The sequence below is a fragment of the Urocampus carinirostris genome, chromosome 4 (genome assembly GCF_059441175.1).
Source record: "Urocampus carinirostris isolate Australia breed hairy pipefish chromosome 4, RoL_Ucar_1.0, whole genome shotgun sequence".
Lineage (NCBI taxonomy): Eukaryota > Metazoa > Chordata > Actinopteri > Syngnathiformes > Syngnathidae > Urocampus > Urocampus carinirostris.
Window position 1 is genome coordinate 1,513,468 of NC_142352.1, and position 27,747 is coordinate 1,541,214.

Sequence of the window (27,747 nt, forward strand, 5' to 3'; positions counted from 1 at the left end):
GCATTGACACCACTCTCGGCCAATAGCAGGCTTTCTTTTACGGCCCACAGCTTGCATTAGCCTTTAACGGTAAAACCGAGACCGCCAATTTTTCAATGTGTATTAAAATCAGGGCCAAAAACCCCTGACAACTGGAAAAAGAAGTCAAACATTTACAACTCTTTCACAATGTCTTAAAATACGCATTTGCAAACTTTTTAATGGCTGTAAACCGGTCACTTTTGGAAATGGCTAGACTCCCCCTCAAGCTATTGTTTTCCGGCTAAGATGCAGCGTTCCCGAGCGAAACTTTTTATGAGAGGTGGCGAGCACGGGCGTTACCGTGGCGACCTCACAAAGGTTTCTTTATCGAAGCTGTTAGCGCTCGGCTAGCTGCACAATGCTAATGTGGGCGTGTTTATGTGACTCACACACTATACGTTAGTATCATGACTTAGTCAAGTCAAGTCATGATTATTTGTGACGCTCTTAATGACGAGGAGTCTCAAAGGGCTGCACAGACCTCAGACTATAGCAAACCACTGACTATGATGACACCATCCCCTGATCTAAAACCTACATGAGGGCAAGGAAAAACTCAAAAACCTCAAGTCAAATCAGTAATGTTTAATTGTTTGGCTCTTAATCACAAAGAATCTCAAAGGACTGCACAAACCACAGACTATTACAGACAAAAGCCTATTATGACACCATCCCCTGATCTAAAACCTTCATAAGGGCAAGGAAAAACTCAAAAACAAACAAATAAAGCAAACAAACCAAAAATCAAAAAGAAACAAAAGCAAAAAGGATAAGGATGAAAAAAAGACAGGAAAAACTTTAAAAGAAAAGCGGAAAAAAGCAAAGAAAAAAAAAAGAAAATGCTAGAAAAACGGAGTACAAGATGAAAAAAAAAGAAATGGAGAAGAATGTCAAAAGAAAAAAGAAAAAACAGGCAAAAGGCTGGGAAAAACCAAAACAAAAGAAGTACAAAAAGAAAAGTACAAAGAAAAATAAGTAAAAAGCTAGGGGGAAACACAAAAGAAAAAAGAAAAGAAATAGATAAAGATAAATAAGAAAACGCCAAGAAAAATGATGTAAACAGCTAAGGGGTAAGAGTAAAGGAAAAAAAGATGAAAAATTACTACAGAAAAATAAAAACAATTTTGAGGAGGGGTCTGCATAAGGACACTGGGCATAACCGTAAAACAATATTTTATTAGTCATATTGTAGTTATATTAATATATTTTTCCCATTTTTGTTTGGCGGGCCGGACGAATAAGCTCGACGGGCCGCCAATGGCCCGCGGGCCGTAGTGCTCTATGCTAATGTAGCCATGGACATGTGACTCACACACACATTTGAGTGTAGATCTTTCCAACTTTCAGGAGTAAACAAGTGTAACCCTGGGGTTGTTAGTATCTTTGTTAGCGCTAGGCTAATCGAACAATGCTAACATGGAAAGTTCATCCCACTCACACGTTAGTACGTGCAACAGGTGCAACAGACGTTTCCGTGGTTATTGGGGCTTTTTGCTAGCGCATGGCTAGCCGCACAATGCTAATGGGGCAGTTTTCATGTGAACCAGGAATGTTGTGGGTGTGTCCACACTTTTCATTACTTTTAGTACTTTTTAATATTTTGCATTCTTTTTACTGCTTTTACTTTGTTTGATACTTATTACTGTTTTTGGGTACTTTCTCATGATTTTCAATATTATTACTTTTTAGTACTTTTCTGTATATTTTTGCAGTACTTTTTGTACTTATTCAATCTTTTCAGTTCTTTAGTACTTTTCTATATGGTTCCAGTGTTTGGTGCTTTTAGTACTTTGGCATGTAGTACTGTATTGTTTTTGGTACTTTCTCATACTTTTCAGTACTATCTTACTTTTGCTCCTTTTTACATTTTTTCTAACTTTTAGTACTTTTCTGTATATTTTTTCATACTTTTGAACGGTTTTGGTCCGCTTTAGGTACTTATTGTTTTTCAGTACTTTCTCATAATTTTTAATACTATTTGACATATTACTTTTTAGTACTTTTCTGTATATTTTTGCAGTACATTTTGTACTTATTCAATCTTTTCAGTTCTTTAGTACTTTTCTATATGGTTCTATAGTGTCTGGTGCTTTAACTTTTAGTACTTTTCTGTATATTTTTTCATACTTTTTGGCGGTTTTGGTCCGCTTTAAGTACTTATTGTTTTTCATTACTTTCTCAGAATTTTCAATACTGTTTGATATATTATTACTTTTTAGTAACTTTTCGTATATTTTTTTCATACTTTTTGGCGGTTTTGGTCCGTTTTAGGTACATATTGTTCTTCAGTACTTTCTCATTATCTTCAATATTATTACTTTTTAGTACTTTTCTGTATATTTTTGCAGTACATTTTGTACTTATTCAATCTTTTCAGTTCTTTAGTACTTTTCTATATGGTTCTATAGTGTCTGGTGCTTTCAGTACTTTAGCGTGTATTACTGTATGATTTTTGGTTCTTTCTCGTACTCTTCAGTACTATTTTACTTTTTGCTCCTTTTTACATTTTTTCAAAACTTTTAGTACTTTTCTGTATATCTTTTCATACTTTTCACTGCTTTGACTTTGTTCATTACTTATTACTGGTTTTGAGTACTTTCTCATCGTCTTCAGTACTGTTTTACTTACTTTTTTCTGTACCTTTTCATTACTTTAGTACTTTTCCAAATGTTTTTGTAGTTTTCAGTGGTTTTAGTACATGTTAGTACTTTTTTACATGTTTTCGTAGTTCATGACTGTATTGTTTTTAGCACTTTCACGTTCTTTTCAGTACTATGTTACTTTTGCTTTTTTCTTCTACATTTTCATAACTTTTAGTACTTTTCTATATATAATATAGTCTGCTGCCTCGGACGCCGATTGGCTGCTTATCTCTTTATAAACCCCCGTTTTCCTGTCACCGGTGGTCAGTCCGTCTGTGAACCTCAGCTACTGCTAGGCAAGCCTTTTCGACCCTGACTTTCTCCTGTCCCGATTCCTGATTGATTCCCGGCTCCGACCCTTTTTCTGAACTCGACTACGTTTTTGCTCCCCCGTCCCGGCCATCGATCTGTTTTTCCCCGCTCTCGACACTACCTTCGCTCGCCTGTCTTTGTTCCGGTCCTGACAATATTATTAATTTTTAGTACTTTTTTTTGTAGATTTTTTTCAGTACTTTTTAGTACTGTTGAACACTTTTTGAAAAATCCTATTTCAAGAGAAGCAAAAATTGGGGTCAAACTTCAAATTGCGGACCCCAGACCCAATCTCCGGGTCGGTGTTTGAAATGCTAACGGAGGACGGCTAACGAGGTCACGTCAGTCGATAATAGAGCTCGTAACAAAAGCGGACTTCATTTCAGGGAACGCGCGATAGTATCGGTCCACACGCCGGGTCATGGCTTTCGTCGATGACATCATCGAGAGAGAACAATGAACAGACCGGTTCCTGCACTCGTTCCTGCGTGATCTTCCTTCAGGCCTGGAATTTCAGCTGCCTCATCAAATCTGATGGTTTCCAGATTTGCTAGCAAAGCTAAAAACGTTCCCGATTTTTCTTCAAAATCTTCATACTGTGGGGCCGATAAGAATTGAGTCAACTCTAAGAGAAATAATTGTGAAATGCATATGAAGAATAATTCCATTTATGTTGTCCCTTTACTGTCACAAACCAGGACAGGAAACAGGAAGCAGAACCCAATCGCGTAACGTTACTCACAGTTTATTGGGGAGAAGAGGAATGAGCGCACACTCGATCCGGAAATCGTTGGTCGCGGAAGTTGGTTGATCGGAACGAGGACGTGGTCAAAATCGAACAGATCGGGGCGAGAACAAAACAGGAGCAAAACACAGGCAAAAACGGAGATTCACAGGGCTTGGCAAACAAGAGCAAAAACACAGGCAAAACAGGGATTCACAGAAGCAAAAAACACGGGGAATACAGGGATTCACAGGGCTTGACAAACAAGAGCAAAAACACAGGAAAAACGGAAATTCTCAAGGCTTAACGTGGCAAAACAGAGTTTAGCAGACGCTCCGACAAAAAACAACTCACAGGACAGCGTTTAAGTAGTCAGGGAGCAATCTGTCAACGCGTTTCCGCTGGTGTCCATGGGCGGGGCCGATTGGGCGCCGCGGCAACCGTGACCGAACCTGCCGCCACACGGCGGGGACCAATTGGGCGCCGCGGCAACCGTGACAGAACCTGACGCCACGCAGCGGGGAGCAATTGGGCGCCATGGCAACCGTGACATTTACGGAATTTCAATTTCTGTACCAGGGGGTACAGTCAGTGCTGTCGCAGCACAGCGTGTGCCGAATGACCTGAGTTACAGCACCAGGCAGTCTCCCATCCAAGTATTAATCAGGCCCCACCCTGCTTATCTCCATGAGATCAGGCATTCTCAGGGTGGTATGGTCGTAGACAGTATATTAGTACTTTTGGCACCGCACTGGCTTTTTTCGACCTTTTAGAACTTTTCAATATGTTTCATCGAGTTACAGCACCTGGTTTTCCCAGACAGTCTCCTATCCAACTATGACCCAGGCCCGAGAGATGAGAGACAGAATGTGGAATTTAAAAAAATTAAAATAAGAAAATTGCATTGTTTCATTTTTAAAGAATCAATTTCCGAATTAGAGTGGACAAGAACTATTTGGGGCAGCACGGCGGCGCAGTGGTTAGCGCTTGTGCGGCACAGTTCATGTCTTGGGAACCTCCTGCGTGGGTTCAAATCCAGCTCCAGACTTCCTGTGCGGAGTTTGTATGTTCTCCCCGTGCTTGCGTGGGTTTCCTCCGGGCACTCCGGTTTCCTCCCACATTCCAAAAACATGCATTTCAGGTGAATTGGCCGGTCTAAATTGTCCCTAGGTGTGAATGAGCGAGCGAGTTGTCTGTCCCCGTGTGCCCTGCGATTGGCTGACAACCATTTCAGGGTGTCCCCTGCCCACTGCCTGATGATTGCTGGGATAGGCTCCAGCAACCCCGCGACACTACTGAGGATAAGCCGTGCAGATAGTGAGGTCATGAGATCGAACCTCCTGTGTGGAGTTTGCATGTTCTCCCTGTGCACTCCAGTTTCCTCCCACATTCCAAAAACATGCATTTCAGGTGAATTGGCCGGTCTAAATTGTCCCTAGGTGTGAATGAGCGAATGAGTTGTCTGTCCCTGTGTGCCCTGCGATTGGCTGGCAACCAGTTCAGGGTGTCCCCTGCTCACTGCCTGGAGATGGCTGGGATGGGCTCCAGCACCCCCGCGACCCTACTGAGGTGTGAATGAGCGAATGAGTTGTCTGTCCCTGTGTGCCCTGCGATTGGCTGGCAACCAGTTCAGGGTGTCCCCTGCTCACTGCCTGGAGATGGCTGGGATGGGCTCCAGCACCCCCGCGACCCTACTGAGGATAAGCGGTACGGCTGATGAGATGAAATGAGATGAAGAACTATTTGGTCTCCTACGAACAAGCATGATTTCTGTCAGTCAAAGAGGTCTAACTTCTCCTAACCAGGTCTCATGAGGATCCACTTGTTACCTGTAATAATGGCACCAGTTTTAACTCATTATTAATATAAAAGACTCCTGTCTACAACCTCAGGCGGTCCACTATGGCCAAAACCAAAGAGCTGTCCGAGGACACCAGGGACAAAATTGTAGATCTGCACCAGGATGGATAGACTCAATCTGCAATAGGTAAAATGGAAATGAAGCTGGAAGACATACAAGACCACTGATAAGCTCCCTTCATCTGGTGCTCTGTCCAAGATCTCACCCTGTGGTGTCAAATTGATAACAAGAACAGAAAACCTCAGAACCACACGGGGGAACTTAGTGAATGACCTTAAGACGCAAGTGTCAAACTGCCGTCCCGCGGGCCAGATCAGGCCCGCTAAGGGATTGAATCCGGCCCGCGAGACAAAGCTGAGGGAAGCGCAAGAGAAAAACGAGCTGCAGGTTGAAATATGTCCACTTGATTCTGCCAAAGCCAGGCGCCTCTCACAAACGCTGTACCTGCATGTCTTTCTTTCTCTCTCTCTCTCTTTCACTCTCTCTCTCTCATCCTCCCTTTTTCTCTCACCTTCAATCTCTCTCTCTTTCACTCGCTCCGTCTCTCTTTTTCTTTCTTTGTTCCTCTTCTTCTCTTTTTCTATCTGTGTCTTTTTACCTTCTTTGGCTCTCCCTTCCTTTTTTCCTTTTCTCTGTCTTTTCTCTCTCTCTCTCTCTCTTGCATCAACCTCCTCTTACTCCCCTTCTCTCTTTCTCTCCTTCTCTCTTTTTATTCCTGTTTGGATTTCTTTTCTCTCTCTCTTTCTTTCCCCCTCTCTCACTATTTCTTTTTATCTCTTTTGTTTAACATTCTCTGTCTCTCGCTCTCCTTTATCTCTCTCTCGCTTTCTCCCTTTCTCTCTTTCTTTGTCCCACCCTCCCTCTTGTTCTCTCCCTCTCTTTCTCTTATTTTTTTCTCTCTTCGTCTTTCTCCTCAATTTACTAGTCTTTCTTTCTTTCTCTTTTTCTTTCTTTCGTTGTTTCTTCTTTCTTTCTTTCTCTTTTTCTTTCTTTTGTTGTTTCTTTCGTTGTTTCTTTTTTCTTTCTTTCTCTTTTTCTTTCTGTCTTTCTTTCTCTCCATATTTTCTTTTCATTCTTTCTTTTTTTCTTTCTTTCTTTCCTTTACATTCTTCCTACCTCATTAGTCCGGCCCCTGAGAGAATGTTTGTTCTATCCTGTGGCCCCCGAGTTAAAATGAGTTTGACACCCCTGCCTTAAGAGAACTGGGACCACAATAACAAAGGCTACTATCAGTTTAGGGACTCATTTCCTAAACTGCCAGACGTGTCCCCCTGCTGAAGCCAGTAACCGTCCAGGCCCTGTTTTGCCGTAGAAAACATGTTGCTGAATTGTATATTGTAACGTTTTATCATTTATTAAACTGAAATCTAAACCCATACAGTTGGAGTATGTCCAGAAGCCGGAGAAATGTAATCAGCCGAACGACGAGTATAGTTCACAAATCAACTTATTTAGCCGAATCAAAGAGTTGAACAAATCGGATCTTTCTGCCGTGCCAAAATTGCAATTGTGTGCAGAAGACGACGAGGTTCCAGGGTCTTCCCATGTTATAACCCGATGAAATGTTCACGCCCCATGACCAAGCCTCTGTGATTGGTCCGCGCCGTCGTCGATTTAAATTTCCCAACCATGATTTGAATAATGGGAAGAGGGGTGACAAGGGGTGACAGGCACATACTCCCAACACCCCAAGCAAGGTGATAAGTCATTGTTATCTGCACAGACTGAATCCAAAGACATGTTCCAAAGCAGAGGCGGTTTACGACACCCTTCTGAAGAGTTGCACTCAAGGCTGGGGTCAAACTTGGGACAAGTATTTTGAGTATAAGTGGAATAAAACAGCGTATAAAATAGTTTATAACTTCAAAATGAAGAACACCATATCCCCTGTAAAACATGAGGGTGGAAACATAATTCTATGGGGCTATTTTTCTGCAAAGAGACCACGACGACTGATGTTTGTATCGAGAGATTTTGAGTAAAAAGATCCTTCCATCAGCAAGAGCATTTAAAATGAGACGTGTCTCGGTCTTTCAGCGTGACAATAATTTCAAACACACAGCTAGGACAACAAAAGAGTGGCTCCGTAAAAAGTATTTCAGGTCCTGAAGTGGCCTAGCCATTCTCAACATCTCAACCCCATAAAAAAAATCTTTGTAGGGAGTTAAAAATCGATGTTGCCCAACAATAGCCCCAAAACAACACTGCTCTAGAAGGATATCTGCATGGAGCAATGGGCCAAATTACTGAACAGGTTTTCTATCATGATTTGCAATTACGTTAGAAAAACATCAAACAAAGCGACTTTTTGCATTACAATAAAGAACATACTCGGGTTTCTTTACATTACCCGAATATCAGTAATATTCCGATTTATTTAGTTGGACAGAGTTAACGTGTAGCATTCGTTTTTATACTGTAAGTCCAAAGTTCTTTGCGACACCAACGAAGAAGACAAAAAAAAATCACAGAAGAAGAAAAGGTTTTGCACTCGTAGAATGAGTATACAAGAACGACCAGCTAACAAACACTATAACGAAATATTCGATTTAGGAATGTTCGGATTCTGTGGCAATTCCGGCAATATTCCGATCCTAATCCGACTATTCCTATTTTTTCACTCATTCCTCGATTTTTCTTCTTCTTCGTTCCTCGCAGGCAACGACCTGTTCCTGGTGGCGGTCCACGAACTGGGCCACGCTTTGGGCCTGGAGCATTCCAACAACCCGCTAGCTATCATGGCGCCCTTCTACCAATGGATGGAGACGGACGATTTCCAGTTACCCGAGGACGACAGACGAGGAATTCAGCAAATCTACGGTCAGAACCATTACCATATTGTGTCTCCCATTTATCATGAAGAAGGCAATACTCTAAACATATTGTAGTATTTGCTACGGATAATGATTGATCAGTCCAGGAAGGAAAATAAGATGGACACAAAAAGATAATGCACGTGGTTTGATTCGAACAAACTACGTTTTATTTACATGAAACAAACAAGAGAATAAAGCACGTTGTTCACACAATCAAGGAGAGAGGGGAAGACATTTTCTAAAAGGTAACGGTACTGATTAATAAACCCAGTTTTAAGATAATCATCTCCTGTAAATGATCAGGAATTATTTTCATAGTGTGTCTATACAACGGGTCAGGTGTATCGACATTTCGTTCTGTGTACATTGTTACAAAGAATGACAATACAAAGGAAATTATTATTATTATTATTATTATATTGCCCAAAACACCCAAGACAGGTTGTGTGTCATCTATTCTCGGGGGAAGGGTGTGTAAAAGGCTGCACATGGCCTGACAGGAAGACGAAGAAAGCCAGGGTCCTATCCCTCTTGGCGGTGGATTTCACGGCAGTTGTTGTTATCCAGACAACAGGGACGGAGAGAACCACGTCTTCTCCAAGCCTGGTGGCTCTGGGGCGGCCACACCCTCGAACCTCGGCCGGTCATCTTAGTCCCTACCCGCCGGACCACTCGCTTTAAGAGGGTAGCTTCTAGGCAGTTGGAGCGCGGTTAAAAGAGAGAAAGAAAGCTGTTGCCGCTTCTTCTTTTAAAGTGATGATGTCACGGTCACTGGAGGCAGGTCCTGTTGTTAGGGGAAATGGTGATGTGGCAGTGGAGTTCCTCTACATAAAAACTGACTTGATGTCTTTCCGGTTTGTCCGTCCTGCAGGGACGCAAGACAACCGTCCCACTCAGTCTTTGCCAACGGTGACTCCGCGGCGCCCGGACCCCCGTCCTCCACAGAACCCCCCCCGCCAGCCGGACAGACCCAGAACCACCGAAAAACCGGACCACTACGGACCGGACATTTGCGAGGGCGACTTTGATACGGTGGCCATGCTGAGAGGCGAGATGTTTGTCTTCAAGGTGAGATTTCTTTCGTTTGCAAACAAAAGAACGACATGCAAATGAGGAAGAGTCGGAAAAGTAAAGGACAGGAGGCGGAGTTTCGTTAAAAACTATACATATTTAACGAGTAATGGGGCGAAAGCAATAGTAGCACAAAGTACATGTTAGTACCTTTGTTCACGTTTTAGGACATAACAATCTTAATATTTCAATTTATTTGGTCCCCTTAGGGAAATTCATCTTCACCGCAGGGGGTACAGTCAGTGCTGTTGCAGCAGAGCGTGCACCAAATGACCTAAGTTACTGCACCAGGCAGTCTCCCATCCAAGTATTAATCAGTCCCCAACCTTCTTAGCTTCATGAGATCAGGCATTCTCAGGGTGGTATGGTCGTAGACAGAATTTTAGTACTTTTGGCACCGCACTGGCTTTTTTCGACCTTTCATCACTTTTTAGTACATAAGGAAAAAGTACAGAACTTTTTGGGACTTTTTAGTACTTTCAATACTTTTTTATTGTTTCAGTCATTTTTGTTTATCTGTACCCTTTTGCCCTTTTATTGTATTTTTCAGTATTCTTCTTTTTACTAAATTTGAGTACTTTTTCACACTTTTAAGAACTTTTTTCCAATTTGAAGTACTTTTATTACTTTTCATAACTTCATCCAAAAAATTCATGAAAGTCAAAGGGACAGTGTGTAATATTTCCCACTGGATGTCGCTCTATTCTGTCGTGCCATTGAAAACAAGTGCTAAAAGCACAAGATATGGAGACTCCTACTTTTGGAAAAAGGAGAAATACAAAAAAAAGAAAAGAAAAAGGGAATAAGAAAAAAAGGCTAAAAAATGAGAATAGAAAAATGAAATAAAAGGAACAAGAGAAAAAGTGAAACTCGAGAAAAAAAGGTAAATAAAAACAAAAAGGGAAAAATATAAAAAGAAAAAAGAGAAAATTCCATTGTTTTTTTTTCTCTTTAATTCCTTTATTTTCTTTCATTCTTTTTTCTTTTCCTCCATTTTCCTTTTTCTTCCTTTTCCGTACGTTCGAGTACTTTCTGTTTTCTACTTTTAAGTACTTTTGGCACGTGAATATCGTTATTCGGATGGCAGGTGTACCTCGACCCGGGGCCTGTTTCCAATTTGCGGACGGCGGAGACGGTAAAACGAGGCGAGGACCGCCTTTTACGAGGAGACGGGCATGTAAAACGGCCGGCCGCGGTGCGTTCAGGTGTTAGGCCCGGGGCGGAGAACTCGGCGGTCCCGCAGATGGTTTCCATTTGGTGGTGATGTCAGCCGCCATCATGGCCGGGCGCGTGGGCTTTGAAACCTCCAAGATGACATTTTTAGGAACGGTCGTTAGCATGCTAACGCTAAATCGGTGTTGTGTTCGTACATTTTATAGACACCAATCTCTTCTTATAGCACCGGATACAAACTAAATTATTATTTTGGGCCCATTTACTAATTTAGGTGGTCAATGATTATTCTGACCAATCGAATTAAAGACCTGAGTTTATCCATCCATCCATTATCTGCACCGCTTATCCTCAGTAGGGTGGCGGTGGTGCTGGAGCCCATCCCATTCGGGCAGTGGGCAGGGGACACCCTGGACTCTTTTGCCCTCGTGTATGCAGGACCTCTTGTCTGCTCGCTGGCTTCTTTCAAACTGAAATGCGAGGTAACAGGCATCCCTGTCTCACATCTCCGGTCGCCTGGGGGGCGGGGGTCTCCCACCCCTCTGACCGGCCTGCTTCTTTGTTTCACCCATGCATGCCAAGTAACAAATGCTGGCTCGGCATGGTTCTCTGGTTGCTTGCTAAGCTGGGATTTGGTCCTGTGCCTCCTGTGTGGCTGGACCCTAGTTCCCTGGCTTTAGAGAACTCTCTTACCCTCGTGTATGCAGGACCTCTTGTCTGCTCGCTGGCTTCTTTCAAACTGAATTGCGAGGTGACAGGCATCCCTGGCTCACGGCTTTGGTCGCCCTGGGGGGCAGGCGCTTCTCACCCCTCTGACCGGCCTGTTTCTTTGTTCCCCACATGCATGCCAGGTAACAAATGCTGGCTCGGCAAGGTTCTCTGGTTGCTTGCTAAGCTGGGATTTGGTCCTGTTCCTCCTTTGTGGCTGGACCCTAGTTCCCTGGCTTTAGAGAACTCTCTTACCCCTGTGTATGCAGGACCTCTTGTTTGCTCGCTGGCTTCTTTCAAACTGAAATTCGAGGTGGCCGGCGGTGGCTTAAAGTTTCTTGAGGTCACAGGATGCGTCCCATTGGTTTGGCCTCTGGCTCGATCGGGCTTGGACGCTGGTTTGGCAAGGTTCTCTGGTTGCTTGCTTAGCTGGGATTTGGTCCTGTGCCTCCTGTGTGGCTGGACCCTAGTTCCCTGGCTTTAGAGAACTCTCTTACCCTCGTGTATGCATGACCTCTTGTCTGCTCGCTGGCTTCTTTCAAACTGAAATGCGAGGTGACAGGCATCCCTGTCTCACATCTTCGGTTGCCTGGGGGGCGGGGGTCTCCCACCCCTCTGACCGACCTATTTCTTTGTTTCACCCATGCATGCCAAGTAACAAATGCTGGCTCGGCAAGTTTCTCTGGTTGCTTGCTAAGCTGGGATTTGGTCCTGTTCCTCCTTTGTGGCTGGACCCTAGTTCCCTGGCTTTAGAGAACTCTCTTACCCCTGTGTATGCAGGACCTCTTGTCTGCTCGCTGGCTTCTTTCAAACTGAAATGCGAGGTGACAGGCATCCCTGTCTCACATCTCCGGTCGCCGGGGGGGCGGGGGTCTCCCACCCCTCTGACCGGCCTGTTTCTTTGTTTCACACATGCATGCAAGATATCAAATGCTGGCTCGGCAAGGTTCTCTGGTTGCTTGCTAAGCTGGGATTTGGTCCTGTGCCTCCTGTGTGGCTGGATCCCAGTTCCCTGGCTTTAGAGAACTTTTATGCCCTCGTGTATGCAGGACCTTTTGTCTGCTCGCTGGCTTCTTTCAAACTCAGATAACTCAGTCGCTGTGGATTATTCAATTAAAGTTTTTTAACATTGCAAAAGGGAATTCCGACCCAACGTCGAAAGCCCTACAGGTGATCGGAAAAGACGTGACATAAACAACTCGACCATCGGTGTTCTGCAGTCAAAGTAACGCACCTCCTTTGACTATCAGTAACGGTGACGGTGTTTTAAAAGCAGAAAACTAGTTAGATTACTTCGTTATTCATAACGGGGTTATTCCCAACACTGCTAACTAACAATCTTGAAAAGTAATCCCAATCTCGTTTACGTCTAACATGGTTTAATATCTTGACATTATTATTTCTTACATAGATTTTCACAATATTTTCTGTCCAGCCGTTTTTTTCCCATCCTCCATGAAGACATTTATCGGAATCCGACGTCAACCGGCGATCGTTCCCGTCTGGAAACGTCGGACGAGGGAAAATCTTGTCCCCGCTCGCCCGTGAAGGACGAATGTCGGGACGCTAGCCAAGAGCAAATCCCTTAGCATCTCGCGGCTATTTCATCTGGGGACGGTCACGCCGACCGCTCCCCGCTTTATAAACCGACGTCCGTCTCGTAAATCTGTCCACGCCGCTGAGTTTCGTCCCTTTTATTAGCCGAACGCCGGGACATTCCGTGTAGGTCAGCCAAAAGTCTTACTCGAGTAAAAGTATTTCAAAAGTGAGTACACCCCTCACATTTCTGCAAAGATTCCGTTGTTGTCATGAACCGGAACCGGATCAGGACCCAAACGCGTGACGTTCTCACATAAGTCTTTTATTTTACGGGAAATGGGGAGTCACGCACGTTAGGGACGGATGGCGTCGATACCGCACAGGACGGGACAGGCAGGATTGATACTGAAACAGGATATCGAAATTAAACGGGAGAAACTAGATGGGAACGAAAGCTGGAGAAAATAATAAATAGGACAAAACTAGACGGAAACAAAACTGGAAACCGAGATTAAACAGGAAAAAAATGAACGGGAACAATATCGGACAGGAAATACCAACAGGAACTGGACCGAGTCGAAACCCACGTCTTGCGCGGTAGAGGTTTGTTGACGGACTGACAAAGGGAGAGTACACTGAGCTTAAATAGACGGAAAGCCAATCTGTCAACAAGATCGATTTCAATTGCCCGAGTTGATATCAGACGGATGGGTCGATAACGGACAGGATGGGACGGACAGGATTGATACTGAAACAGGATATCGAAAATAAACGGGACAAACAAGACAGGGACGAAAACTGGAGCGAATAATAAACAGGACAAAAATGGACGATAACAAAACTGGAAACCGATATTAAACAGGACAAAATAAACTGGAACAACGTCGGACAGGAAATACCAACAGGAACTGGACCGAGTCCAAACCCACGTCTTGCGGGTCAGAGGTTGGTTGACCAACTGAAAAAGGAAGCGTGAGAACACTGAGCTTAAATAGACGGAAGCCAATCTGTCAGATCGATTCCAATTTCCCAAGTTGATATCAGACGGATGGGGTCAATACCGGACGGGACAGGATGGACAGGATTGATACTGAAACAGGATATTGGAAAAAAACTGGAAAAACTAGACGGCAACGAAAACTGGAGAAAATAACAAACAGGACGAAACTAGACGGAAACAAAACTGGAAATTGAAATTAAACAGGACAAAATAAACGGGAACAATACTGGACAGGAAATACCAACAGGAAAAAGGACCGAGTCAAAACCCAAGTCTTGCGGGGCAGAGGTTTGTTGACGGACTGACAAAGGAAGAGTGAGAACACTGAGCTTAAATAGACGGAAAGCGAATCTGTCAACGAGATCGATTTCAATTGCCCGAGTTGATATCAGACGGATGGGGTCGATAACGGACAGGATGGGACGGACAGGATTGATACCGAAACAGGAAAATCGAAATAAAACAGGAGAAACTAGACGGGAATAAAAACTGGAGAAAATAATAAACAGGACAAAACTAGACAGAAACAAAACTGGAAACCGAAAATGAACAGGACAAAATAAATGGGAAATATACCGGGCAGGAAATACCAACAGGAACAGGACCGAGTCGAAACCCATGTCGTTGACGAACTGACAAAGGTAAAGTGAGAGCACTGAACTTAAATAGGCCAAAAGCCAATCAGGCGGGGCCAATTGGGCGCCATGGCAACCGTGACAATTATAGTGTTTAGTAGAACAACACTGAAGAAACATCGCTTCTGCACGATAAAAAGTAGTCTGTGTAAAGTTTTTATAGCGGCGTCAATTTTTTTTAACTCTCAAAAAACTCAAAATATAGCTGTCAATAACTAAACCCCTTTGCAACAAAAGTGAGTACACCCTAAAGTGAAAGTTCCTGAAGTATATGGGCTGATAACAAATTGAAGTGTAAACCGCTGAGACAGACGCGTACATATGTACTTCAGTAACAGCTTCAAGGTAGCCTAATGCGATATTACCGTCCCATAAAGCAAGACCTTGTCTCAGGTTCCGTTCCCCCCGCAGGGACGTTGGTTCTGGAGGGTGCGCAGGAACAGGGTCCTGGACAACTACCCCATGCCCATCGGACACTTCTGGCGGGGTCTGCCCGGAGACATCGACGCCGCCTACGAACGACACGACGGACGCTTCGTCTTCTTTAAGGGTGAGTCGGAGACTGGACGAAACACTCGCTTGACACCTCGTAGAAAACCGAGATGCGGTAGACCCCGGGAATCCGTCCTGGGGTCTCAAACTTTGGATCCGGGTGAGTGTGGGCCAAATGAAGCTTCTCCACACTGTTAAAAACATTCTGCAAGAAGCAAGAAAAAGGAAAAAGCGAGGAAAAAAAGAAACAAAAGAAGGAAAAAATAAAACATGAAGGGAATAAAGGAAGAAAACATCATAAAGCAAGAAGAAAGAAGAAACAAGAAACAAAAGAATAAACTTCAAAAGAGAAAAAATTAAGAAGAAAAAAAGTAATAGAAAGAAAAAAACATAATAAAGCAAAAGGAAAGGAGTAAAAAGCTAAGAAAAGAAAAAAAGAAGAACAAAAGAAGCAAGTATAAAAAGAAAAAAGACAAAATCAAGCAAGAACAAAAATAAAAAATGCAGTAAGCAAGAAAAGAAACATTGAAAAGATAGGAAAAAAGAAATAAAAGACAAAAATAAAAAACAAAACGCAATACAAGGAAATGATAATAAGAAAAGTATGATAAAGCAAGCTATAAAAAGAAGAAAAATGAGGAAAATTAAAAACGAAAAAAAGAAGAGGAAATCAAGCAGGAAAAAATAATAAAAAAGTGTAGAAAGCAAGAAAAAATAATTGAAAAGATAGGAAAAATAAACAAACAAAACACAAAAATGAAAAAAAAATAAGAAGAAAATATAATAAATCAAGAAAAAAAAGGAAAAAAGTATAAAAAGAAGAAAAAGGAAGTAAATGAAAAAGGAAAAAGAGAAAAAAAGAAGAAGAAAACAAGCAGGAAAAAAAATAATAGAAAGCAAAAATTTAAAAGGATAGGAAAAAGGAAAAAAATGAATAAATAAAGAAGAATAAATAAAGTAAAGAAAAAAAAGAAGAAGAAAAGGAAAAAAGTAGAAAAAAAAGCAGGACAAAAGAAAAGTTTTTCGAGTTAATTACGAAAAATAATGTAATAATCTACAGAACAATAAAATAACATATTTTTGAAAAAAAAATCCATGATTCTACTAAATGAAATAAATGACAAAATACAAAAACAAACTGTACATTTTTAAAACGGTAATTGTGAAACACATTTTTGAAAAAACACTTTCAATTTCAGGGTTAATAATAGTTGTGCCCCACCCCCTTCCCTCCCATGTATATGATATGCCCCCCTTGGTTCCTTGCTATTCCATTCTGAGAGACGTAAGGAATGAGCCCCTCCCCATCCCCCGTGCAATCCCTGGCCTATAAATCTCCCTCAGCCAGGCTCGTTATTTCAAATGCGAGAGCGGCTTGTCTTTTTACAAGCCGACCGATCCGGCGAGGGTCCGACCGAGGGGCTTTGAAGCCCAGGAGGATGATGTCATCGCTCTGTCCCCGGGATGGCTGCCAAAAGCTCACGGATCCGCCGGCTCCTCAATATTGCTACGGGGATTTCAATTAACTATCTATCTTTCTAGATCTACCTAAAGATCTATCTAAATATCTATCTAAAGATCTATCCATCTATCTATTTAGACATATCTAGATATCTATCAAGACATCTAGATAAATAGATAGTTGTATAGATAGAAAGATGACTAGATAGATAAATGTCTAGATGTCTAGATAGATCTAGATGGATAGATAGACAGATAGATAGATATCGATAGATAGGTAGATAGGTGTCTATATATATATATATATATATATATATATATATATATATATATATATATATAGGTGTCTAGATAGATAGATAGATAGAGATATATACATAGATGTCTAGAAAGATAGATATAGATGGATAGATGTCTCGATAGGGTTAGGGGTTATACCATATATATATATATATATATATATATATATATATATATATTATAGGTGTCTAGATAGATAGATGTCTAGATACATGTCTAGATAGATAGTTGGGTAGATATAGATATATAGATAAGTGTCTGGATAGATATAGATAGATATATAGGTGTCTAGATAAATAGATATCTAGATAGATAGAAATAGATAGATGGATAGGTGTCTAGATGGATAGATGGATAGATGTCTGACAGATGTCTAGTTTGATGTCTGGATAGATGGATAGATATAGATATATAGATAGGTGTCTAGAAAGATAGCTATAGATGGATAGATGTCTCGATAGATAGATGTCTAGGTACATGTCTAGATAGATAGTTGGGTAGATATAGATATATAGATAGGTGTCTGGATAGATATAGATAGATATATAGGTGTCTAGATAAATAGATATCTAGAAAGATGGAAATAGATAGATAGATAGGTGTCTAGATGGATAGTGTCTAGATGGATAGATGTCTAGATAGATGTCTAGATGGATAGATATAGATATATAGGTAGGTGTCTAGATAGATATAGATAGATGTATAGGTGTGTAGATAGATAGATAGATAGATAGATATATAGATAGATAGGTGTCTAGAGAGATAGATATAGATAGATAGATGTCTTGATAGAAGTCTAGATAGATAGATGTCTGGATACATGTCTAGATAGATAGTTGGGTAAATATAGATATAAAGATATATAGATAGGTGTCTAGATATATAGATATAAAGATATATAGATAGGTGTCTAGATATATATATATATATATATATATATATATATATATATATATATATATATATATATGTATAGGTGTGTAGATAGATAGATGTCTAGATAGATAGATTTCTGGATAGATATAGATATAGATAGCTAGAAGGATAGAGAAATAGATAGATACTTGATTCATCCCCGTAGGGAAATTGACACGTTTAATTTCGACTCTGATTTGAATATATGATCGTGTACATATTTATGTTGGGAATTTCATCAGCTAACGAACGTTTCAATCATCATTTGAATCTTTTACTAATTGCTAAAGATATTCCAAGGTCAAGAAAACAATCTCCCGGCTATACCAGAGATCTCTGACAAGTCATTTTATTTTGAAAGGGGTGTTATGAGCCCACACAGACGGATTACAACAAGGATCTTCAACTGATGCAGGAATGCTTTTAGGCGGATTTTTTTTTCTTTTTTAATCTGTCGGCATTATCGTGTGTTTTGGAGTAAGAGTATTTCGTCAACCTGAAACCGAAACTGACGTCGGACACGCTAATTGCAACATGATGCTAACCTTTATCAAATTGTTTGTAATTTTTGGGCATGAAAGTCATAAATCTTTCAACTCATTACCTTCAAACTCCACGCGAATACCGGTACATCGTTATTTTTGATGGACAGTAAAGGCAGATAAGTCGGTTCACGTCATAAATCAGGGGTCTCCTCCTGCCTTAATAAGAAAGTTCAAAGGAAAGTCTGTATTTTTTGTCGTGGTTTTCTGTCATGCGGTTGAAAACGAGTGCTAAAAATCACAAAAAGAATGAGAATGGCGGCGGCTTAATGACCATACAAAACAAGACAAAAAATGAATGACAAATCAAAAAGGAAAAAAATAAGAAGAATATGTCAAAGCAAGAAAAGCTTGGGGAAAAAAGAAGCAAAAGACTAAAATAAAACAGGAAAAAGAGAAAAATAAGAATGAAAAAAAATGGAAATAATAATAATAAAAAACAATAGAAAAAAGAAAAAAGAAAAAAGGGAGAAAAGGTGAAAGAAAATATAAAAGCAAAAAAAGAAACAAAAAGGTGAGGCAAGAGAAACAAAAGAATAAAAGAAAAAGGAAAAAGAGAAAAAGAAGAATTAAAAAAACTGAAAAATAGGAAGAAAAACAAAAGAAGAAATGAAAAAAAGAGAGAAAAGGAAGAAGTAAATAATGAAGCAAAAGGAGAAGTCAAAAGATGGGGTGAAAGAAACTGAAGAATAAAAGAAAAGGGGAAAAGAGAAAAATAACAAATAATAAAACCAAGAAAAAACGAGAAGAAAAAAACACTAGAAAAAAAGAAAGGAAAAAGAGAAAAAATAGGGAAAAGGAGGAAAAAATAATAATAATGCAAAAAAGAAGCAAAAAGGTCGGGTGAAATAAACCAAAGAATAAAAGAAAAAGAAAAAAGAGAAAAAGAAGAAATATAAAAAACAAAAACAAAACATTAAATGAAAAAAGAGAGAAAAGGAAGAAGAAAATGATAAAGCCAAAAATGAAACAGGATATCGAAACTAAACAGGACAAACTAGACGGGAACGGAACTTGAACCGATATTAAACAACGGGACAAACAGGATTGATATCGAAACAGGATATTGAAATCAAACAGGACAAACGAGACAGGAACGAAACTGGAGATCAAAATTAAACAGGACAAACTAGACGGGAACTGAACTGAAACCGATATTAAACAACAGGACGGACAGGATTGATATTGAAACAGGATATCGAAATCAAACAGGACAAATTAGACCGAAACCAAAACTGGAGACTGATATTAAACCGGACAAACTAGACGGGAACAGAACTGGAAACCGAAATTTAACAAAGGGACAGACAGAAATGATATCAAAACAGGATATCAAAATTATACAGGACAAACTAGATGGGAACAAAACTGGGGATCGAAATTAAACAGGACAACCTAGACGGGAACGGAACTGAAAACCGATATTAGACAAAGGGACAGACAGGAAAGATATCAAAACAGGATATCGAAATTAAACAGGACAAACGAGACGGGAACAAAACTGGAGATCGAAATTAAACAGGAAAAACTAGACGGGAACTGAACTGAAACCGATATTAAACAACACGGCGGACAGGTATGATATCGAAACAGGATATCGAAATCAAACAGGACAAACGAGATGGGAACAAAACTGTGGATCGAAATTAAACAGGACAAACTAGACAGTAACGGAACTGGAAACCGATATTAAACAACGGGACGGACGGGATTGATATCGAAACAGGATATCGAAATTACACAGGACAAACTAGATGGGAACAAAACTGCGGATCGAAATTAAACAGGACAACCTAGACGGGAACGGAACTGAAAACCGATATTAAACAACAGGACAGACAGGGTCGATATCGAAACAGGATATCGAAATCAAACAGGACAAACTAGACGGGAAGGGAACTGGATATCAATACGGAAATGATACCGGACAGGAAACACAGGCAGGAAACCCTGGCAGAGTCAAAACTCACGTCTTGCGTGGCAGAGGTTTGTTGACGGACTGACAAAGGGTGAGTGAGAGCACTGAGCTTAAACAGACAGAAAGCCAATCCGTCGACGAGCCGCAGCCGGCGCCACACGGGCGGGGCCGATTGGGCGCCGTGGCAACCGTGACACACTTCCCATGTTTTAGCAACAGATGTCTGGTTTTCAAACAGCGGTTCCGAGTCTTCTGACACTTTTGTCTGGCGGTCCCTCCAGAAAACCGATTCTGGCTTTTCCGAGAGGCCAACCTGGAAGCGGGCTACCCTCTGGAACTGGGACATTACGGCCACGAAATTCCTTACGATCGCATCGACGCCGCCATCTGGTGGGAGCCTTCCGGATACACGTACCTCTTTCAGGGAAACTGGTAAGAACGGGAACACAAACCAAACACAAAAGAATTGAGGGGCGCCCCCTAGCGCATTGGATACGAGACTTACGTCTATTTTTTTGCCCGCGTGTCTTTGAGGTATTGGCGCTTCAACGAGCAATCGCGCTCGGCGGACCCGGGCTACCCCAAAGCCATCGACGTCTGGGGGTCTTCCGTCCCCTCCGGCCCCAAGGGGGCCTTCTTGAGCGATGACGGAGGTGAGTGCGCATCCAATGAAGAGACTTAGTGGGCGCAGGTGGGCCCTCTCCAGCCACTCCCCCCGGGTTAACACACTCTAGGAAGCAATGAAGAAAGTGTGCTGGAGTGCTTCCTGATGGATGGGACTCAGGGGCAGGACCACCTCCCCCTCCCTTTCATTTTCTCTCTTTTTCCCTACTCCCTTTTCTCTCTCTCTCTCTCTCTCTCTCTCACTTTATATCTTAATCATTCTCTCATTCTTTTTCTTTTTATCTTCTGCTCTTCCTTCTCTCTTACTCAGTCTCTTTCTTTCTCTCTTTCTCCCGTTCTTTTTCTCTTTCTCTCCATTCTCTCTCCCGCTCTCTTTCTCTCTAACTTAATATCTTTCTTTATCTCATTTTTTTCTTTTTATCTTCTGTTTTTCCCTCTCTTTTCGGTCTCTTTCTTTTTCTCTTTCTTTCTCCCATAGATTTTCTCTTTTTTCCATTCTCTTTCTCCCTCTCTCTTTTTTTCTCTAACTTTATATCTTTCTTTATATCTGTCTCGCATTCTTTTTATTTGTATCTTCGCCGCTTCCCTCTCTCCTAGTCTCTTTCTCCCATTCTTTTTCTCTTTTTCTCCATTCTCTCTCCCGCTCTCCTTCTCTCTAACTTCATATCTTTCTTTATCTCTGTCTCTCATTCTTTTTCTTTGTATCTTCTGCTCTTCCCTCTCTCTTACTCAGTCTCTTTCTTTCACTCTTTCTCTCTCACATTCTTTTTCTCTTTTTCTCCATTTTCTCTCCCGCTCTCTTTCTCTCTAACTTAATATCTTTCTTTATCTCTGTCTCTCATTCTTTTTCTTTGTATCTTCTGCTGTTCCCTCTCTCTTTTCAGTGTCTTTCTTTCTCCCATTCCCTTTCTCTTTTTCTCCATTCTCTCTCTCCCTTTCTCTCTAACTTTATATCTTTCTTTATCTCTGTCTCTCCTTCTTTTTATTTGTATCTTCGCCACTTCCCTCTCTCCTAGTGTCTTTCTTTCTCTCTCTTTCTCCCATTCTTTTTCTCTTTTTCTCCATTCTCTCTCCCCCTCTCTTTCTCTCTAACTTAATATCTTTCTTTATCTCTGTCTCTCCTTCTTTTTCTTTGTATCTTCTGCTGTTCCCTCTCTCTTATTCAGTCTCTTTCTTTTACTCTTTCTCTCTCACATTCTTTTTCTGTTTTCTCCGTTCTCCCTCTTTCTCTCTCTTTCTCTCTAACTTTATATCTTTCTTTATCTCTGTCTCTCATTCTTTTTCTGTGTATCTCCTGCGCTTCCCTCTCTCTTACGCAGTCTCTTTTTACCTCTCTTTTTTTCTCCAATTCCTTTTCTCTTTTTCTCAATTCTCTCTCTCTCTCTCTCTCTCTTTCTTTCTTCCTTACAGTCTTTCTTTCTTCCTCACTTACTTTCTTTCCTTCTCCCTTCCTCTTTATTTGTATCTTCCTCTCTTTTACTCTCATTCTTTGTTTTGTTCTTTCTCGCTTTTTTAACCTTTCTTTCTCTCTTTAATTCTCCCTTTGTTTTTCTCTCTTTCGCTTTTTCCAATTTCTTTCTCTTTCTCTTTCTCTCATTCACTCTCTGCCTTTGTCTTTGTCTTTCTCTTTGTCTTTGTCGTTTTATTTGTCTTTGTCTTTCTCTTTCTTTGTCTTTGTTTTTCTCTTTCTCTTTCTTTTCTTTTTCTCTTCTCTTTCTCTTCCAATAATTAACCTGGTAACAACATAGCAAGTTGTACAAAATATGTCATTATTTTAGAAATCTGACTGCAAGCTAACCCCAAGCTAATGTTGAGCTAATGAATAAAAGGGAATAAAATAGTCTTTATTGTCATAGAATACAATGTTGTGCACTCTAAGAGAATGCTAAGCTCAGCTAACGCTCAACTTATACGCAGCTAATGCTTAAATACCGCTAAGCTAATACTCAGCTAACCAATGAAATCGAATAGAATAAAATAAGATATGATAGACTCGTTTTTATCGTCATTGATCAAAACGCACCCTATGCTAAGCTGGCGGTCAACTAATGCTAAGCTAACTCTAAGCTAATGCTAACAGTAGCGAACAAATAAAATCTAATATAATGGAACTTGTTTTCATTGTCATTGATTACAACATAGTGTATGCTGAAATAACGCTCATCATAGAGTCAGCTAACGCTCAACTAATGCTAAGCTAACCCCAAGCTAATGCTTAGCTAACAAATAAAATAGAACATAATGGAATAGCATAGACTTGTCTTCATTGTCATTGATTACAACATAGTGTGTACTAAGATAACATTCAGCTGAGAGTCAGCTATCGCTCAACTAATGCTAAGCTAACCCTAAGCTAATGCTTAGCTAACAAATGAAGTAGAATATGATGGAAAAGCATAGACGAGTTTTCATCGTCATTGATTACAACATAGTGTATGCTAAGATAACGCTCATCTTAAAGTTAGCTAACGCTCAATTAACGCTAAGCTAACCCTAAGCTAATGCTTACCTAACAAATAAAATAGAATATAATGGAATAGCATAGACAGGTTTTCATTGTCATTGATTACAACATAGTGTATGCTAAGATAACGCTCATCTTAAAGTTAGCTAACGCTCAACTAACGCTAAGCTAACCCTAAGCTAATGCTTAGCTAACAAATAAAGCAGATTAAAATGCAATACAATATAACAAACAGACTTGCCTAATGGTCAGCTAGCACTTAGCTTAAATGTGGCTAACGTTCAAGTAACTCTAAGCTAACCCCAAGTTAATGCTAAGCTAAAAAATGAAACAGAATGGATTGGAAAAATATAACCATGTCTTTAGTGTCTTTGATTAGAACGTAATGTAGGCTAAGCTAACGGTCAGTTTGTAATTAGCCAACTTTAGCTAACTTTCAGTTGATAAAAAGCTAATGCTTAGCTAACAAATAAAATATAATATAATGGAATAGCATAGACTGCTTTACATTGTCATTGATTACAACATAATGTATGCTAAGATAACGCTCATCTTAGAGTCAGCTAACGCTCAACTACTGCTTAGCTAAGTAACTCTAAGCTAACCCGAAGTTAGCTAAAAAATGAAATAGAGTGGATTGGAATATAATCAACATGTCTTTAGTGTCTTTGATTAGAATGTAGTGTAGGCTAAGCTAACGGTCAGTTTGTAATTAGCTAACTTTAGCTAACTCTCAGCTAATACAAAGCTAATCCTAAGCTAGAGAGCACAAAACAATACACTAGAATAGTCTTTGTCATCAGATGTTCTTTACTGAGCACTCTCCAGGAATCGCAGCCTGCGAGTTTCTGTGTCCGTAGGTTTTAAGTGTCTTTTGTTGTGTTTCGTCTCCACCAGCGTACACCTACTTCTACAAAGGTTCCAAATACTGGAAATTTGACAACCACCGCATGAAAAGTGAGCCGGGCTACCCCAAGTCCATCTTGCGGGACTTCATGGGATGCAGCGTGGACCTGGACCCTCCGGACACGGACCCCAAATACCCGGACGTCAACCAGCCGCCGTTCAACCCGGACGTCGGACGGGACGACGACAACGAAGTGGACCGGGACGACGAGGACCGAGGAGAAGAACGCCCGGACGAGGACCGGGACCAGAATCGCGAGGAGGACACCAACGAGGTGGACGTGGTCCTGAAGGTAGACGACAGCCAGGAGCGGACCATGAACATCTTGATGGTGTCGGTCCCTCTGGTCCTGGTGCTGTGCATCCTGGGCCTGGTCTACGCCATCATCAACACGCTCCAGAGCAAGGGGGCTCCTAGACTCCTGGTGCACTGCAAGCGGTCCCTGCAGGACTGGGTCTGAGATCCAAACCTCTGAATCTGAAACAGGAGGTAACAGATCCAAACGTTTACTGTACTGACTTGGGATGGCTCCGGTCAGGTCGACATCAATCATTTGGATTCCTCGAACAGTCCTCAAGACCAGAACACATCCGGAACACGAATCGAACACAGTAGATCCCTGGGATACCACATGACTTGATTCTGAGGTGTCCTATGGCCAGGGGTCTACTGTAGACATGAATGTTCCCGACCTAGTTCTGCGAGACATTCAAGCCACGAACACAGTAGACCCCTGGGATACGAAAGCACTTGGTTCTGAGGTGTCATAAGGCCGGGGGTCTACTGTAGACCTGAATGTTCCCGACCTAGTTCAGCGAGACATTTAAGCCACGAACACAGTAGACCCCTGGGATACGAAAGCACTTGGTTTTGAGGTGTCATAAGGCCGGGGGTCTACTGTAGACCTAAATGTTCCCGACCTAGTTCAGCGAGACATTCAAGCCATGATCCAGGTGGCCATCCCTAGCTCTGGTCTCCACGGTGCATCGACTGTAGTCTATTTAAACCGGACAAGTTTGCACATTGTTTGTGTTTATTAGGTGTGATTATTATTATTATTATTTTGTCAATACTGATTGTTCGTAGTCCAAACCGGGAAGACCACGCAAGCTATCCAACCTCACCATGGTACACTCAGTTTACATCCAAAGGCAGCCTGAGACTCCTGTAGCTTGAAAGTTTATCCTGAGTAGATGTCCAAAAAGTCTCAAAAATATTGTCAGGAACTGTGTTCCTAGCCCCTAGATGGCTACTAAATTTCTAGGATCTAGGGGAGGATGGGAAGCCACAGATATTGGACCCCTAGTGGCAGGGTCCTGGACTTGGTTAAGACGGTCCAGGATTCCATTTGGCTCTGGGATGACCCTAACCCTAACCCTTAATTGGGTAGGACTTGACCTAAAAAAACACTCTTTCCCCAGAAACTGGTTTCTAAAAAATGGACTGGATAAAAGAAACATCCCAGAGGTTCTTAACGTCGAGTGGTTCTACCTTGGCAGGGTCCTGGACTTGGTAGAATTGCAAGTCAGTCCAGGATTCTAACAGGTTCTGGGATGAGATCTTCTTGTGATCTCCTTAAGATGATCTGATCAAGGCTTGGTGCTAATCATGTAGTACTCCAAACTTTGTTTAGATGTTTATCCCCTGAAACTGGTTTGTAAAAAATGGACTAAATAAGAGAAACGTCCCAGAGGTTCTGAACGTCGAATGGTTCTACCTTGGCAGGGTCCTGGACTTGGGACAATTGAAAGTCAGTCCAGGATTCCAATAGGTTCTGGGATGAGATCTTCTTGTGATCTCCTTAAGATGATCTGATCAAGGCTTGGTGCTGATCCTGTAGTACCCCAAAACTTCGTTTGGATGTTAAAAAAACTGTTTATCCCCAGAAACTGGTTTGTGAAAATTGGACTAGATAAAGTAAACCTTTGTGGACTTCAAATGTGGTGGAAGATCTAGAACGGGATTGTTGGAGCTAAGCCAGAGTTACTGGGTTCCTGAGTGGTTCTACCTTGGCAGAGTCCTGGACTTGGTAAAACTGTGAGTGGGTCCAGGATTCCAATTGGTTCTGGAAAGAGATCTTCTTGAGATCTCCGAAGGAGGATCTGATCATGACTTGTTGCTGATCTTGTAGTACTCCAAAGAAGGTGGACATTGTGACTAGATTCAGATTTGTTGTCCCCAGAAACTGTTCTGGAGCAAAAGGAACTAGATGAGGGGTCTCCAACCTTGTGCTCACTAAGGACAGTTGAGCTGCCTGGACCTGTTCTGAGAATACCCAACCTGGACTGGGTCATTGTGATTTTCTAGTAAATGATTTTTTTTTTTTTTTTTGACTGAGTCAAGCTAACCTGAGTTCCTACTCTTATCTTCTCTTTCTTTCTCTTTCTTTATATCCTTGCTAACCATAGAATTAAATCAGATCTAGTCTAGTCTGAAGAAAAACAGCTTCCTATTTTTTGGTGCGGTCGATTTTGTGGATGTTCTCGTCCGGATGACAGGGACGGAGAGAACCATTGGCACTCCAAGCCTAGTGGCTCCGGGGTGATAATAGGCGAAATTTCCTTCGGACGCACGATGAAATACATTATCTGGCAGTCAACCGGACACATATGCAAATCATTAATCTTTTCATTACAAATGAAGACTTTGGGGTGTTGGCAGAGGCAGCGGGAGGAATAGGTTAGGGGAAATGGATTGTGGTCCGGGGTCGTCTGGCCGGAGCTGGTTTGCAGCTCCTTGGTTTTAAAACAAGGCGTGACGAGTGTAAGTTGGCCTCTCATGTGGTGTCCGACTTCGAATGGACTTTTTAAATACCGGGACTCATTTGTAAAGCTGGCAGTGCGGTGGGAGGCGGTCCGGGAAGAGCTTCTTGGTCTTAAAATAGGATGTGACAAGTGCAAGTCAGCTGTTTATGCAGGATTCTTTGTGACAGCGAGCACTCATTTGTGAAGGTGGTATGGTGGTAGGAGGTGAGAAGTGGTCTGGGAAGAGCTTCTTGGTCTTAAAATAGGACGTGACGAGTGAAAGTCAGCCATTTATGCAGCATTCTTTATGACAGCGAGCACTCATTTGTGAAGGTGGCATGGTGGTAGGAGGTGGTCTGGGGTGTGTCAGTCAGATGTCTTGTGCAGCTCCTAGGTTTTAAAACTAGACGCCACAAGTGCACGATAAAATGTTCATGTAGGGTGCTACCTTAGATGAACTCTTTTTACAACCGGGACTCATTTATAAACGTGGTGGTAGGTGTGAGGTGGTCCGGGCAGGCCTGGCTGAAGCTCGTCAGTAATTCTTGTCGATAAAACTGGAGCTGGCAAGTTGGCCGTTCATGTAGCCCTTCGCCTCGACTGAACTTTTTTTTACAGCTGGCGCTTATCTGCAAAGCTGGCAGTGTGGTAGGGAGGTGGTCCGGGCAGGTCCGGATGTATTTCATGTGCAGTTCTTTGGTTTTAAAACTAGATGTAACAAGTGTAAGTCGGCCGTTCTTGTAGCATTTGGGCTCACATGATTTTTTTTTTTTAGATTGGATTTGTAACGGGGACACGTTGGTGGGAGGCGTTTGGGGGGTTGCCCAGACAGAACTCACATGATCGGCCGTTAATCCGCTTCATTAAAAGCCAGCAGG

At 41.6% G+C, this 27,747-nt stretch overlaps 1 protein-coding gene across 1 annotated transcript in view; it reads left to right on the forward strand.

Annotated features, from left to right (window-relative positions):
* mmp15b (matrix metallopeptidase 15b) overlaps positions 1–24,833 on the forward strand; it is a 45,333-nt gene extending 20,500 nt beyond the window's left edge. The window contains exons 5-10 of the mRNA XM_088333454.1: positions 8,219–8,380; positions 9,248–9,444; positions 14,914–15,052; positions 20,412–20,562; positions 20,665–20,783; positions 24,116–24,833. Of these exons, the coding sequence (XP_088189580.1) occupies positions 8,219–8,380; positions 9,248–9,444; positions 14,914–15,052; positions 20,412–20,562; positions 20,665–20,783; positions 24,116–24,585 (1,238 nt within the window). The 3' untranslated portion in view covers positions 24,586–24,833. The remainder of the gene's footprint in view (positions 1–8,218; positions 8,381–9,247; positions 9,445–14,913; positions 15,053–20,411; positions 20,563–20,664; positions 20,784–24,115) is intronic.
* Positions 24,834–27,747: the final 2,914 nt, after the last annotated feature.